At 39.2% G+C, this 16670-nt stretch overlaps 1 protein-coding gene across 1 annotated transcript; it reads right to left on the bottom strand.

The window, feature by feature from the left end:
- Window positions 1-11764: 11764 nt before the first annotated feature.
- Window positions 11765-12856, bottom strand: LOC131023444 (uncharacterized). The gene has a single exon (XM_057952985.1). The coding sequence runs from the start codon at window positions 12854-12856 to the stop codon at window positions 11765-11767; it is 1092 nt and encodes a 363-aa protein (XP_057808968.1).
- Between the last annotated feature and the right edge of the window lie 3814 nt (window positions 12857-16670).

Below are 16670 nucleotides of genomic sequence, written 5' to 3'. Positions count from 1 at the left end.
GAATTTAGATGTTTTGAGCTTGAGTTTTAAGAAAACAGTACTACTTAATAGGAGTTTTGCTAAGTTATGTTTTGTTTATTTCTGTTGCTGGAGCCAAGTAGAGTTAGTTCCTAGAGTCACCTTTAAGTTCTCCTTATAGGTTAGCCAGGACTGTTGGCACTGCACGAAAGTGGACTGTTGTGAGATCGAACTCAGGAAAGATCGGATACGAGGACGAGGCGTACAGTATGTGGTACAGAGATACCCTAGCAGATTTTCAAACACATGTTCATAGACTATGAAAGGATGAAAGCCTTATGGTTGTTACTAGACAGGATGGCATCGTGCACCTAGTCCCCGTGCTACCAATCGAGTGGTAGGATTGAGCAAGGAAGAAAACCACTCAATATGATGGGACATGTCGTCTTGAGCATTGGACCCACAGGAGATGGGATTTGTTACAGATACCCAGATTTTCTATGCAGATCTACTGACCGGATGCCTGTTTTCTACCAGGGACTCTAGAAGAGTGTAGTAGATATCGAGTCGATCCTTGAGTATCAGTTACCAAAGATGATAAAATGATAAACGATAATGAGGATGAGAAGTAGCCGAGGAGGGCTAGAGTTGATGAGGATGAGAAGAGAAGTCGATGTAGGCTAGAGCTAAGGATGATCTTAAGAGTATGCGCGGTACACCCTCGTTTTTGATTAGTTGCAATTACATTGCGATGTATATAACTTACTTAGGAGATACTGGTACTTGAGATTTTGACATGATGATAGATAAGCATGCGAATATAGTACCCTACTGATGTTAAATAGATGGATGTTCCTAGTGTGCTAAAGTAGCAACTAGATGAGTTAACTGGTAGCAATTACCGTAGGAGGTCCAGACCGAGACATAGTACTATTAATGGTGTCGGTTTAGAAGGGACATTACGATAGATACTATGGTTTTTGTAGGGTTTAAATAACCCCTTTATGTAAGCCCTCTAAAAAGAGGCATTCTACTGATGGATATATTAGGTTGACCAGAGTGGTCTTTTTGTTAGCATTTCGTGAGTGCTTATTACCTTACAGATGAATGTTAAGGTGACCGTGAGGGTTTCCTTAAAGTTGAGTTAGTAAATTGAACTTGAGTTTCGAGGATGCTTAGAGCGTTGGTCGAGTTGAGTTTTCCTTTTGTGATTTCAAAAATGCCTCAAAGATGTCATCAAGAGTGTGATGTGAAGGATGGGCGGGATAATACTCCGCCACCAACACCGCAACATGAGAGGAGAGTCGAAAAATATTGAATTTTCGAAACAAGAGTCTAGAACATAGGACCCTGAGTTTAAGCTTTTAGCTTGCTGGTGTGAACTTAAGTTTTGTTATGTATAGTATGTTGAGGGTTTAGAAGATACAGAATTTCCAAGTTCGGGATAGTATATCCCGTGTGACTGGGGAGTGATTATGTTGGACCTGGCCAGTCCGCATGATCCAAATCTCAGTAGACGTGTTTTGGGTTTATAAACCCATGTGTTTCAACTTTCGGTTGAAAAGCCAGATGGGTTCTTACTCTAGGTCATTTTGTTCGACCTGATAGTTACTTCATTCTACCCTCTGGTCATTCATTTGAGTCTCTTGAACAATTTATTTTGATGTCATTCTAGGATTGAACCCTTACAACTTTTGAGTTATCCTAGTAGATTCTTTTAATGTATAAGACTAGTGAGAGGCACGTCAGAGGACTTTAACACCTGAACAACTGGTAAACTATACTTGAGAACAATTTAAGACTACTCTTGAGAAGTATGTACCGAGGAGTACAGTAAGCAGCGAGAGGCTGATTATCGAAGTTTGATGCAAGGAAAGAAATCGGTTGTAGAGTATAATTGAGAATTCTGTGAGCTATCACGTTCGCTCATCAGAAGATGGATACTGATGAAGAGATGTATGAGTTTTAAATGCCGGTTTAAGGCAGGACTTTAAGGTAGTATGGGCAAGTTATTGGATGCACCAGTTAGAATCCTGTTTAATACAGGAGCCTCGCATTCTTTAAGTGTTTGAAGCATGTTACCTTCAAACTCGAACCAAAACGAGCTAGTCCCAAGTTGAGAGTAATCACTCCTGTAGGAAGAGCTACTACAGTTTCTCACATGATTTCTAAATTAGAGTTTGAGTTAGGATCACTAAAGATGAAAACAAGAACCTTGCACTTAATGCCTATGTGGAACGTAGACATTATTCTAAGGATGGACTGGTTAGCAGAGAACTTTGCCCCGATTGATTGTAAGAAGAGACAGATAACTTTCCAACCACCTGGGAAGGAACAGACATATTTTCACGGCATTGATAGAAAGAAGAGAGTTCCAATCGTTTCGGCACTTCAGGCGTCGGAATTGGTAAAGAAGAAAGGAGCACAAGCTTACCTAGTTTACTTGAATGATGAAGGAGAATCAAGTAAAAAAAAAAAAAAAAACTTTGAGGATATAGCAGTGGTAAGGGAATATAGAGATGTATTTCCCGAGGTCTTACCAGGATTGCCACCAACAAGATAGTTGGAGTTCACTATCGACCTAGAACCTGGATCAGCACCAGTGTCGAAGGCACCCTATAGAATGGCGCCTAAGGAGCTACAAGAGCTGAAGATTCAGCTACAAGAATTGCTCGAGTTAGGTTTTATTAGACGTAGTGTAACCCCGTGGGGAGCACCAGTCCTTTTTGTCAAAAGAATGATGGCACGTTGAGAATGTGCATAGATTATCGAGAGCTAAATAAATTGACACTCAAGAACAAATATCCTTTGCCGAGGATAGATGACTTGTTTGATCAATTACGAGGAGCGAGTTTTTCTTGAAAGTTGACTTGAGATCATATTACCACCAGTTCAAATTTTGACAGAATGATATACCTAAGACAGCTTTTCAAATGAGGTATGAGCACTATGAGTTCATAGTTATGCCATTCGGTTTGACGAAGGCACCAGTAGTTTTCATGGATCACATGAATTGAGTTTTCATCAATAACTGGATAAATTTGTCCTAGTTTTCATAGATGATATTCTCATCTATTCGAAGAATGAGCAGGAGCTCCAAAACATTTGAAAACGATGTTGGAAACACTAAGAGTTGAAAAGCTTTTTGCCAAATTCACCAAGTGCGAGTTTTGGTTGAACGAAGTAACTTTACTAGGACATATTGTATCATCCGAAGGAATTAAAGTTGACCCTATCAAGGTACAAGCTGTACATGAGTGGACATCACCAACTACGCCTAACGAGATTCGCAACTTTTTAGGCTTAGCAGGATATTATCAGAGGTTTATTGAAGGATTTTCCATGATAGCAAGACCGAGAAAAGAAGCTAAGTACAATTGGAAAGAGGAGTGTAAAGAGAGTTTTTAAAAGCTTAAAGGAAATTGACTACAGCACCAGTGCTGCTAGTCCCGGAAATGGATAAAGAGTATACCATCTACACAGATGCGTCAAAGAATGGGCTAGGATGTGTTTTGATGCAAGAAGGAAGAGTTATAGTCTATGCATCACGACAACTTAGACCCCACGAGATAAATTATCCAACGCATGATTTAGAGCTTGCAGCCGTTGTGCATGCCCTGAAAATTTGGAGACATCATCTCTACGGAGTTAGATGTGAGATTTTCATGAACCACAAAAGTTTGAAATACTTTTTTGAGCATAAGGATATTAACATGAGGCAAAGGAGATGGCTCGAATTAGTAAAGGGTGTTGACTGTGACATTAATTATCACCCTGGCAAGGCCAATGTAGTAGCCGATGCATTTAGCCGAACGGTCTCGTCAAAGTTAGGATGTCTTCTCACGAGAGAGGATGAGCTTATAAAGGACTTTGACAAGATGAGGATAGAGATGATAAAACCACCAGGGACGATAGCGAGTATTGTTGCGACGATGCCTAGTTTGAGGAAAATGGTGATTGAAGCACAAGGAAAGATGAGACAATGAACAAGTTACGAGAAAGGATAAGAGCAGGAGATCTCAAGAGTTACCAAAAAGCATCAGATAATGCTATTTTATTTGAGGGGAGAATATGCATTCCCCGCGATGATGAACTTAAGAATACGATCATGAGTGAGACTCATGACACGCCTTACACCGCCCACCTAGGAGGCACAAAGATGTATTAGGTTGTGAAAAAGAGATTTTGTGGGACAGAATGAAACGAGACATAGCTTCGTTTGTAGAGCGATGCTTAGCTTGTCAGCAAGTGAAAACATTACACCAACGACCCTAAGGGAAGTTAAAACTGTTGGAGATTCCCGAGTGGAAATGAGATCACATAGCGATGGATTTTGTGATAGCTTTACCGAAAAGTCAAAGAAGAAATACAACAATTTGGGTGATTGTAGATCGACTAACAAAATCTGCACATTACATACCGATCCTAATCGCGTATGGACCAGATAAGTTAGCACAATTGTACGTTCGTGAGATTATAAGATTGCTTTGGGTACCGGTGTAGATCACCTCAAAAAAAAAATTTACATCATGTTTTTGGATGAGTTACAGAAAGAGTTGAGTACAAGGATGAATTTTAGCATAGTAGACGATAGAAGATATGATAAGAACTACTATCCTTTATAGAGGAGTACATCGGGAGAATGTGTTGCCACTAATTGAGTTTGCCTATAAGATGTGAGACAAAGTTTCTAGATAGGAGACGAAGTTTTCTTGAAGGTTTCACCCTCAAAGGGGATGAATAGATTTGGAGTTAAAGGACAGCTTAGACCCAGAGTTATAAGTCCTTACGAGATATTGCAAAAGATAGGTCCAATAGCGTACAGGTTGGCTTTGCCACCTAGCTTTGGAAATGTGCATAACGTGTTTCACGTGTCACAATTGAGAGGATATATATTTTCGACCCAAACCATGCGGTTTACTAAGAAGAAATGATCTTAGAACCAGACTTGAGTTATGAAGAGAGACCTCATATGATGCTAAATCATAAAATTCAGCAATTGAGTAATAAGTCGATTGCATTGGATAAGGTCCAATGGAGATATGATAGTTAGAAAGAAGTGGAAAGAGAGCTTGAGGATAAGATGTGAGAGAAGTACTCGAAACATTTACAGGAGTTACAAATTTCGGGACGAAATTTATTTTAAGGGGGAGGGTATGTAATACCCGGGCTTTTGATGACGTGTTTAATTACTTGAGTTTGAGTAATTAAGGTTTAGATCCCTTGTTTGATTACTTTGTAAATAGATGAGGAGATATATGAAGTTTTCTTGTTATTTTAAAGACGTTGAGATGTTCTTTTGATGATGTGAGATTTTATATTCGTATTTGAGTTTGAGTATTTGAATAATTCGAGATAATTATTTGAATGAGAACAGTGAACTCGGAAGTGAAATCTGAGTCCGTTAAGACGTTTTTGAAATTTTTGACTTTTTGACGATGAATAGTAAAAATACTGCTATTTCGTCTTTTTGTCGACTTTCAAAATCTTACGTGCACGTCGTCGAGAAATATTCTTAGTTTTTCGATACGAGTCCAATAATGAAAGTTTTTATTTTTGGACGACGAGTGAATAGTAAATCGGGATTTCTCGATAAACGAACCGAGCTCGTTTATCAGAATTTCGAGAACGAGCATGCGTTTTCTATATTTATATAGAATTACGAGTGTAATGAAAGTGAGTAGGAGTTGAGAGGGCGAGTAACGAAGAGTATGGGTAGTTAGTCGTTAAGACGAGACGAGACGAGACGAAACGAGATATTTAACGACTAAATATCTAACCTACCCTACCCCTAACCACACCCCAACCGCCCAAACCCCTTTCCCCTCACTTACTTACGGCTGTTAGCAGCCAACACCCCTCACTTTTAATTTTTAATTATCTCACACACACTAAACACACACACACAACTCACGCATATCTCCATTGTTGAGGAGTTGGAGCTTTTGAGCTCTGTTTTGAGCGAGAAGACGAGCCCCGATCATCTTTTCGATCACGTATCTAAGTAGGTAACATCTCTACCTACGTTTTGATGGTTAGATTTTCGAGTTTAGTCGACGTCGAAAAACGTCGATTCTCGACTTTATTTTGAAACGACGTCGGATCGTGGTGAAATTTTAGTATGTTGTTCTTGGGTAGATGTTGAGCATGTTTAATGAAGAGAGTAAGAACGGAACGAACCGTAGCTATGAAACTCATGAGGGCAGCCCCGTTTTTCGTCCGTTAGCTTGTCTTTCGATTTTTGTTTGATCGTTTTGACTTTATATTTGTGCTTAGGGGCATGCTAGGATCGATATATATTAAATTCGTATTTTTCCAAGCACGAAAATTTTATAAGTTTTTAGAGTATGATTATTTAAATTCGTGAAGTTTGGGACGTTGCATAATGAATTATTGCGTATATGTGTTCTACGATATCACATGAGCATGCTAATTGATTTACAATTTATGGATGATAATTGTTGAACGAAATTAAAACTGGAATTCTGTCAAATTTTACAGCAGTTTCAAGCTTATGTTTCGATGAGTTTCATTGCTTGATGGCTCTGAAATTTTAGTATGTTTATCTATGATATGTGTATTTCGTCGCTGCAAAATTTCATGTCTTTTGGATGATGTTTGCTATTTTAAAGATATTTTGAAAAACCCTTGACAGAATCTGTCAACTGTTGGTAGACTTCACAAAAACGTTTATATCTATTAATCCATGAAGGATTTTGCATCACCGTTTTTTTTTAAACGAAACTAGACTTCAATACTTTTCTAAAAACATAAGATTTCGATTTTTATGACCTCTGAAACAGAGCAGTTTATTATTTCAAAAATGCCCTGTTCTGCTGTCATATTTTTCCAACAGTAAAAGTGTATGAGTTTCATTGTTTATTTGGCAGATCATATGAACGTTTTCTCTTGTGAAATTTTAACCAAATCTTCAAGGATACCTTTAGTTTTGGCTGATTAAATTTGATGGAATTTTATTAAGGTTTGACTTGGTTTCTAATGGCCTAAACAAAATTGGCAGAAACTGTCAATCTTTGACAGCCTGCACTAAAAGAGCAATATCTCCAAAAACCTTTAACCTTTTTGGTTAACTACCATTTTTAGATTGAACTACACTTCATGAAGGTTTTGAGATCAATTGGTATGAGAGTTTATGATGATTGAGTTGGTTGTTATGAATTTTTAAAGATGACACAAAAACAGCAAAACTTTCTAGAAAACAATTTGATTATATTTGTTTTGATGGATGATACGATATGACTAAATGGTGTGAGTTGTGAGAGTTATGATTAACGCACATAAATGTTGGTATCTGACACTCGAACAATTGGTGTCGAGTATAAATGATAGTTTACTGATAAAGAGTTTTGATGATTTTGAATTGTTTGGTTTGCGTTGAAAAGATGTCAAGATGTTAAGTTTTGAGTCGAGAGACGAGTTCACGTAGTGAGATTCACGCGATGAAATCTCGTGGCTGACATTTTATATGAATGGGTCATGCCGAAATTTTTAGTGAAATTAGGATTTGAGCATAGTCAATTCTTGTTGACCCGTGACTCAAATACATGCCTAATGGAAAGTTTAACTTTCTAATTGGTTAATTAGACGAGATGAGAGCGAATAGATCTGCTAAGAAAGTGGACTTTTCGATGTGTTAAATATTTCTTTTAATTGAAGTGCTGTTAATTATAACATAAGGATGTTATAATTAATGAGTAATGACGAGAGATAATAATTGTTATATTGATTAACAATCAAGAGAGATAAACATTAGAGATACTAATGTTTCATAAAAGAGATTAGATTATTAATCGAGGTTTCTTTTATAACTTCTCACCAATTCTTCATAACGATGAAGGTCCTTTTGGGAAGTAACGACTTGAGGGAGAGAGTGACGTTACTCATTGATACAGAGACACAACGAGGTGGGCATTACTTTTACTATACGTATATAGAGATCCCCTACGTATCGTAGGCCTCTTATACGAATGAATGCATGAGATGATCTAACTGTTAATTTCAGTTTCATATATATCAAATGAGTTTAAATGTTACATTCAAGCAAGTTATTTCATGACAAAATCTTTGAGTTAAAGTTATTTCAAGTATTGTCTTGCCATAAAATGTTTCAATTTTAGTATGATATTGTCACACCCCAATTCTTGAAGGAATAAACTATAATCGGGGTGCGATTAAAATCATAGAAATGAACAAGGGAAGGACCTTGTGAAATTCAAATAATAGGATAAGAAGTCGGGCAACGCCCTTTGAGTGAAGAAAGACATAAATCAACTGATAGTAATCAATTAATAACATTCTAAATCTTAGGATCACAAGTTTGGTTTCATGCTTCTGATAACCAATATTAAATAACATAGTGCTAGAGTTGAGAGTCTAAGCTCGATAAGAAACATAATTCAGAATTTAACATAAAAGTTTTTAAGATAGAGAAACATAAGACAAATAAGAGCTAATGCAACAGCGGAAGACAAAATACGGAGTTGAACCCTAGCCTCAGCTCTGCCCCGTCAGCACCAACCAATCAACCTGAAAACATTTGAAAGTAATTTTGGGCTAAGTACTAATGTACTTAGTGGGCTAGCATTTTTATAAACATTTCATAATCATAAGAGCAGTTTATCCAATTATACTTGACATGACTTAGAAGGTTTTAAATTGAAATAACTTCTAAGCATGTTAAAACATTTTATTATATTGCGCGCAATTGTCACACTCCCTTTCCGTTACTCGCTGTGATCCCGGACCTTTTAGCCACCGACGGATCCATTACTCCTGCTTTACTTGAACTGAGGGCGTAACCCAGTCAAGTTCCCATTTGGGACCCAATGCTCCGGAACACATCCCGTCGAGCACCCTTATAACGCCTCATACATGATTAGTGCCCGATGGAGATCAACCCACCAGGTCAGCTAATAGGTGTACACAATTCTCAAATAACGTGTTAGGTCAAGAGAGAACCTCGATCGATTCATTGTTGCGAGCCTTAAACAGAGCAGAGTGCACAAAATATTTTATCGGATAAACAGTTTTTATTTCATTGAAACATTTAAGCTCAATAGCTAAACCATACATTTGGTAAATAAGCCCACCTGAATAGGCAAAGCCTGTCGTTTATTCTTAACTCTGAATTGGTATAGCAGTGCTAGTCCTCACGATCCACAAAGCCTACAAGAAATCTATAATCTTAATAGGTCTCCCGAATCTAATCTTAAGTCATAGTGAAGTGCTTATCATCCTATGATTCACTTAGCCGGGTTTTCATATTTTAATAATTAAATATTTAAGAAAATAAATTCTTGAGTCAAGGACACCAACAATATCCTTATTCGATTTTTAATAATAAAACCAATTTAATCATAAATGATTCTATGTAAAATGTTTGATGCAAAAATTAATTCATGCTTTAACTCACATAATTTAATAAATATATTTAACATATGCACATAATAAGAAAATACTATTATGCAAACTTTTTCAAAAATAATTAATTTAAACCCAAATTAAAGAATTAAATTGATAAATCAATTAAAGAAGTCTAACAATTAAATGGAAGCCCATGTTTTTGTTTTAAAATTCGCAGCCCAAAAATAAAAAAAAATGGCAGCCCAAGTTTAAATAAAATGAGTCCCAACCATTTAATTAAACACTGGCCCAACTGAAAGAAAAATCGGCCCAACAGCCCAACTCCATCCTAGCCCAAACCTAAGGCCCAACACTCCCTCCCCCCTTTCTTCTTCCCCCAGCCGCACAACACTCACACACACCCTGCAGAATCATTCTCGCTTTCTCTCTAGCGGCGCAACACACACTCACGCATACACAGACGCGGCGCGGCTTCTCCGGCGAAGCAGCGAACCAGCCGCCACCGCTCCTCCCTCTCTTCCACACCCCGGCACGCACAACATCACTCTCCCTCTCTCTCGCTGAATCAGTCCGGCGACTACAGCAGGAAAGCTGCCGCCGACCGCCCCCCTCTCTAAATCGGCGGCCGCAGCAGCTGACAAGATCTACCGCCGCCACCTGACGTCCCTCGAAACAGACCAGCGAACAACAGCAGACGAAGCCCACTGCCGCCGCCGAACGCCCTCTGAAACTTCCTCTCTGTCACTCCCCTCCGTCCGTCCTTGGCTGGGCAGCAGCGGCACCACCGCCGCCAAGCCCAGCCTCCCTCATCTCTCTCCGACGACGACGCAGCTACAGGCTGCGCCTCCGCCTCCGGTCTCGCCTTCTGTCAGACCGCAGAAATGGCCGCTGCTACCACCCATCTACCCCTTCATCCTGCTCAATTCCGGTCGACAGCAACTGCTCTTTGCAGCCACCGTCGCCGCCCAGACTCTACTCGACTCGAGGCAGCGGCCCGACTCAAGCATCGCAGTTTAAAAACAAGGAATAAAAATCAAAGTTTCAAACTCAACTTCTTCTCCTTTTATCTCAAACATGCATCATATATGTATGTATATATGCAGATATATATATAAAGCTTGTATCTTCAGTTATGGGGCTGCTACTCATGCTTGTTGGTTTGTTAAGTTGTAGAAGTAAAACAGCATACATAGATAGGATGCATCGTATTGCCATTTATGCAGAGGGAATAAGTTGGAGTTTAGAAGGCAAAACCTTGATTGAATGAATTCTGCTATATTATGTGGTGATCTTGTTTCTGTTTGAACTTCGTTGCTGGGGTGAGGAATTAGATGAATAAGGGGGATATTTAAGGGAGTAGGATGAACATGTTAAGTTAGGAAGCGTGGGTGAAGGAGTCAAAAATGGTAGGGAGCGTGCAAAAGAGTGGGCGCATGGTTGAGATGGGTGAAGGAGTCAAAATGGAGGTGCTGTACGCGCATGGTTGAGATGGGTGAAGGAGTCAAAATGGGGGTGCTGTACTTGGCAGCTATGGAGGTGGTGGGTTGGGTTTCTTTTTTTTTTTTTTTTTTTTAGGAAAAATGACTTTTGGGCTTAATTATTAACAAGGAAGACTTAATTAAAACTAGGGCCCAAAATAATATTTGTCAAAGCCCAACACATTCAAAAATTAAAGCCTAATATAGACTTAAATTAAATCATGTACAAATAAATACTAATCATATAGAATAATCACATATTCATATAATTCAATTTATGAAATGCACAAAATTTCAAAAGACTAAATTTTTATAAAGGCTTCTGAAAATAAATTTTGTTGGAATTTAAAATATAAATCATTTTTCATTTTTTTTTTCCGGCGTAAATCATCCTAATCTAAGTTTAAAATAAATTCTAAACTTAATATAAATAGGCGGGGTGTTACATTCCTCCCTCCTTATAAAAATTTCGTCCTCGAAATTGCATATCTGGGTCATCTAGTTTGGATACTAGACTTTCATTCCACTCAACTCTTGTGTGGCACTAAATCATATGCGGTCTTAGCTTTTCTAATAGTGTGACATTGTTCTTCGAACTAGAAAATTTTCCTCAAAATCTGGTACCTTATGGAAACTTGTCTCGTCCTTTCCTGAAGATTGAAGAGGGATCTTTCTCTTGTTTAAAAGTATCGTGGCTCTGACTTGAGTAAGTCAACCAATTCGAGGATTGCATCAAATTCTATCATAGGAATAACATGTAAGTATGTCTAAATGTTTCCGCGCCTATATCGAGCTCTGAGTTCGCGGTGACGTCCTTAGTAGCAGTCTTTCATCGTTAGTTGTACTAATTTCTAACGTTGTTACGGACGATTATAGCGTAAATTCTAATTTCTTACAAGCAACATATGAAATGGAAGAATAGGATACTCCAATATTGAATAGAGCTATAATCGACATGTCGAAAACATAATGGTACCTGCCAGGTTTCCGTGATCTCCCGCTGCTTGGTGTTGGTTAATGGCATAGGCCCTAACGTATTGTGGTTGCCCCTGATTTCCTCTAGGACCTTGGTTTTGTCGCTGTTGGTTCCCGGGATTTTGTTGTTGGGGTGCTCCACCTCCCTTCTTTGGGCAATTCGAGACATAATGCCCGGCCTCTCCGCAGTTATAGCAGACGTTCATTCCTTTCAGACATTCTCCCGGATGGAGTTTTTGACATTTTGGGCAAGGAGTTTGAACCATTGCTTGAGGTTGTGGATTCTGATGTTGGTTCCGATTTTGATTCGCCACCCATGGTTTCTTCCCATTTCCAATGTTTCCACCAGTTCCTTCATTCCATTTTCGCTTTCCCTTACTACCATCTTGAGATGGTACAAATCCAGACTGTTCGGGGGATTTTCCTTTTTCCCTTGGCAACAATGACTCAATAGTGAGGGCTCTGCTCAATGTCTGCGCGTATGTGAGACCCCCTTGACTTGCTAGGGAAATCGCTATCTCGTGACGCAGTCCGTTTCTGAACTTCTCTGCGCGTTTCTCATCACTGTCCACCAACGTCGGAGCATATCTTGATAGCTGATTGAAGGCCCTGTCGTACTCAGTCACAGTTCCCGTTTTCTGTCTCAGATTCCAAAACTCATTCTGTTTCTTCTGTCGGTAACATCCCGGTATATACTTCTCATACAATTCAGCCTTGAATTCTTCCCATGTGAAATCCTCCCACTGTTCGTCAATCATTGTCCGCCTCACTGACTCCCAACAAAAGTCAGCTTCGTCCACCAACTGATAAGTTGCGCATGCCACTTTATCCTCATCATCACAACGGATGTAGTTGAAGATCCGTTCTATTGCCCTAACCCATTTCTCGGCATCCGCAGGTTCGCCCAATCCATCAAACGTTGGAGGTTTTTCCTTGCGAAACTTTTCCTCGGCTGTGCGATTTGGTGCTACTTGTGGAATAGGCTCTTCGGGTACAAATCCCCTACCGCGCCCACGGCCACGTCCGCGCCCTCTACCACGTCCTCTTGGTGCACCTTCCATTCTGATTGATGGACGAGAATCAGCAGACGAAGAGACTCATTCGGCATACATACATACATACATATATAGATATACACGAGATATATCGCTTCTATAGTGTAACCATGTGAAAGACTAGTTCTATGTGGAAACTAATCTAAACTTAAGTGGAATAACTTAAGTGAAACCTTAATCTCATGACATTTCTTCTACGTTGTAACATATCTATGTTAAACGTTGCTATCTTATCATTTCTTACTTAAATCGATCAAGCGGAGCTTTCACGACTAACATTTCTAAAGTATCCTTGGGTAGTACTCAAACGGTTTGTAAGAGACTCATCATTTATATCGTACAGGCAGTGGACCTAAAACGATAACATAAAACTTTTCATTCATTTAATCATTTGTTTCTTTTGAAACCTTTAAACATATGGACAATAAATGTCCCTTTCATAAAATTTTTCTTAAACCGGAAAGATTAATGGAATCTAACTCGACCATAAATTCATTGATTCGTTAAGGGCTCGGGTAGTCCCAAACACGACATACATACATACATACATTGGTTATATGAGTTAAAGGCTCAAAATAACAATATGAAAGGGATAAGCAATTCATATAACATCATCCATTGAAAGCGCGCACTTCTTAAAAACTTTGAAAGCATTTAAAATCATTGAAATTTTTAAGTCGTACCTTTTGTTGCGGCAATGTGACGGCGAGCTGAGGGTCAACAAATTTTCTTAGAAGCCTAGAGGTACTATTCTAGACTCGACATTAGAAGCTTACGATTATCAGAGACATGAAAGAAAACTTATGCTCTGATACCATTCTGTCACACCCCAATTCTTGAAGGAATAAACTATAATCGGGGTGCGATTAAAATCATAGAAATGAACAAGGGAAGGACCTTGTGAAATTCAAATAATAGGATAAGAAGTCGGGCAACGCCCTTTGAGTGAAGAAAGACATAAATCAACTGATAGTAATCAATTAATAACATTCTAAATCTTAGGATCACAAGTTTGGTTTCATGCTTCTGATAACCAATATTAAATAACATAGTGCTAGAGTTGAGAGTCTAAGCTCGATAAGAAACATAATTCAGAATTTAACATAAAAGTTTTTAAGATAGAGAAACATAAGACAAATAAGAGCTAATGCAACAGCGGAAGACAAAATACGGAGTTGAACCCTAGCCTCAGCTCTGCCCCGTCAGCACCAACCAATCAACCTGAAAACATTTGAAAGTAATTTTGGGCTAAGTACTAATGTACTTAGTGGGCTAGCATTTTTATAAACATTTCATAATCATAAGAGCAGTTTATCCAATTATACTTGACATGACTTAGAAGGTTTTAAATTGAAATAACTTCTAAGCATGTTAAAACATTTTATTATATTGCGCGCAATTGTCACACTCCCTTTCCGTTACTCGCTGTGATCCCGGACCTTTTAGCCACCGACGGATCCATTACTCCTGCTTTACTTGAACTGAGGGCGTAACCCAGTCAAGTTCCCATTTGGGACCCAATGCTCCGGAACACATCCCGTCGAGCACCCTTATAACGCCTCATACATGATTAGTGCCCGATGGAGATCAACCCACCAGGTCAGCTAATAGGTGTACACAATTCTCAAATAACGTGTTAGGTCAAGAGAGAACCTCGATCGATTCATTGTTGCGAGCCTTAAACAGAGCAGAGTGCACAAAATATTTTATCGGATAAACAGTTTTTATTTCATTGAAACATTTAAGCTCAATAGCTAAACCATACATTTGGTAAATAAGCCCACCTGAATAGGCAAAGCCTGTCGTTTATTCTTAACTCTGAATTGGTATAGCAGTGCTAGTCCTCACGATCCACAAAGCCTACAAGAAATCTATAATCTTAATAGGTCTCCCGAATCTAATCTTAAGTCATAGTGAAGTGCTTATCATCCTATGATTCACTTAGCCGGGTTTTCATATTTTAATAATTAAATATTTAAGAAAATAAATTCTTGAGTCAAGGACACCAACAATATCCTTATTCGATTTTTAATAATAAAACCAATTTAATCATAAATGATTCTATGTAAAATGTTTGATGCAAAAATTAATTCATGCTTTAACTCACATAATTTAATAAATATATTTAACATATGCACATAATAAGAAAATACTATTATGCAAACTTTTTCAAAAATAATTAATTTAAACCCAAATTAAAGAATTAAATTGATAAATCAATTAAAGAAGTCTAACAATTAAATGGAAGCCCATGTTTTTGTTTTAAAATTCGCAGCCCAAAAATAAAAAAAAATGGCAGCCCAAGTTTAAATAAAATGAGTCCCAACCATTTAATTAAACACTGGCCCAACTGAAAGAAAAATCGGCCCAACAGCCCAACTCCATCCTAGCCCAAACCTAAGGCCCAACACTCCCTCCCCCCTTTCTTCTTCCCCCAGCCGCACAACACTCACACACACCCTGCAGAATCATTCTCGCTTTCTCTCTAGCGGCGCAACACACACTCACGCATACACAGACGCGGCGCGGCTTCTCCGGCGAAGCAGCGAACCAGCCGCCACCGCTCCTCCCTCTCTTCCACACCCCGGCACGCACAACATCACTCTCCCTCTCTCTCGCTGAATCAGTCCGGCGACTACAGCAGGAAAGCTGCCGCCGACCGCCCCCCTCTCTAAATCGGCGGCCGCAGCAGCTGACAAGATCTACCGCCGCCACCTGACGTCCCTCGAAACAGACCAGCGAACAACAGCAGACGAAGCCCACTGCCGCCGCCGAACGCCCTCTGAAACTTCCTCTCTGTCACTCCCCTCCGTCCGTCCTTGGCTGGGCAGCAGCGGCACCACCGCCGCCAAGCCCAGCCTCCCTCATCTCTCTCCGACGACGACGCAGCTACAGGCTGCGCCTCCGCCTCCGGTCTCGCCTTCTGTCAGACCGCAGAAATGGCCGCTGCTACCACCCATCTACCCCTTCATCCTGCTCAATTCCGGTCGACAGCAACTGCTCTTTGCAGCCACCGTCGCCGCCCAGACTCTACTCGACTCGAGGCAGCGGCCCGACTCAAGCATCGCAGTTTAAAAACAAGGAATAAAAATCAAAGTTTCAAACTCAACTTCTTCTCCTTTTATCTCAAACATGCATCATATATGTATGTATATATGCAGATATATATATAAAGCTTGTATCTTCAGTTATGGGGCTGCTACTCATGCTTGTTGGTTTGTTAAGTTGTAGAAGTAAAACAGCATACATAGATAGGATGCATCGTATTGCCATTTATGCAGAGGGAATAAGTTGGAGTTTAGAAGGTAAAACCTTGATTGAATGAATTCTGCTATATTATGTGGTGATCTTGTTTCTGTTTGAACTTCGTTGCTGGGGTGAGGAATTAGATGAATAAGGGGGATATTTAAGGGAGTAGGATGAACATGTTAAGTTAGGAAGCGTGGGTGAAGGAGTCAAAAATGGTAGGGAGCGTGCAAAAGAGTGGGCGCATGGTTGAGATGGGTGAAGGAGTCAAAATGGAGGTGCTGTACGCGCATGGTTGAGATGGGTGAAGGAGTCAAAATGGGGGTGCTGTACTTGGCAGCTATGGAGGTGGTGGGTTGGGTTTCTTTTTTTTTTTTTTTTTTTTTTTTTTTAGGAAAAATGACTTTTGGGCTTAATTATTAACAAGGAAGACTTAATTAAAACTAGGGCCCAAAATAATATTTGTCAAAGCCCAACACATTCAAAAATTAAAGCCTAATATAGACTTAAATTAAATCATGTACAAATAAATACTAATCATATAGAATAATCACATATTCATATAATTCAATTT

The sequence above is a fragment of the Salvia miltiorrhiza genome, chromosome 4 (genome assembly GCF_028751815.1).
Source record: "Salvia miltiorrhiza cultivar Shanhuang (shh) chromosome 4, IMPLAD_Smil_shh, whole genome shotgun sequence".
NCBI lineage: Eukaryota > Viridiplantae > Streptophyta > Magnoliopsida > Lamiales > Lamiaceae > Salvia > Salvia miltiorrhiza.
This window is presented reverse-complemented; position numbering and strand designations above follow the sequence as displayed.

What these genes read in the sequence shown, in the direction of transcription:
- LOC131023444 (XM_057952985.1), bottom strand. Translation starts at nt 12,856, where the DNA reads ATGGAAGGTGCACCAAGAGGACGTGGTAGAGGGCGCGGACGTGGCCGT.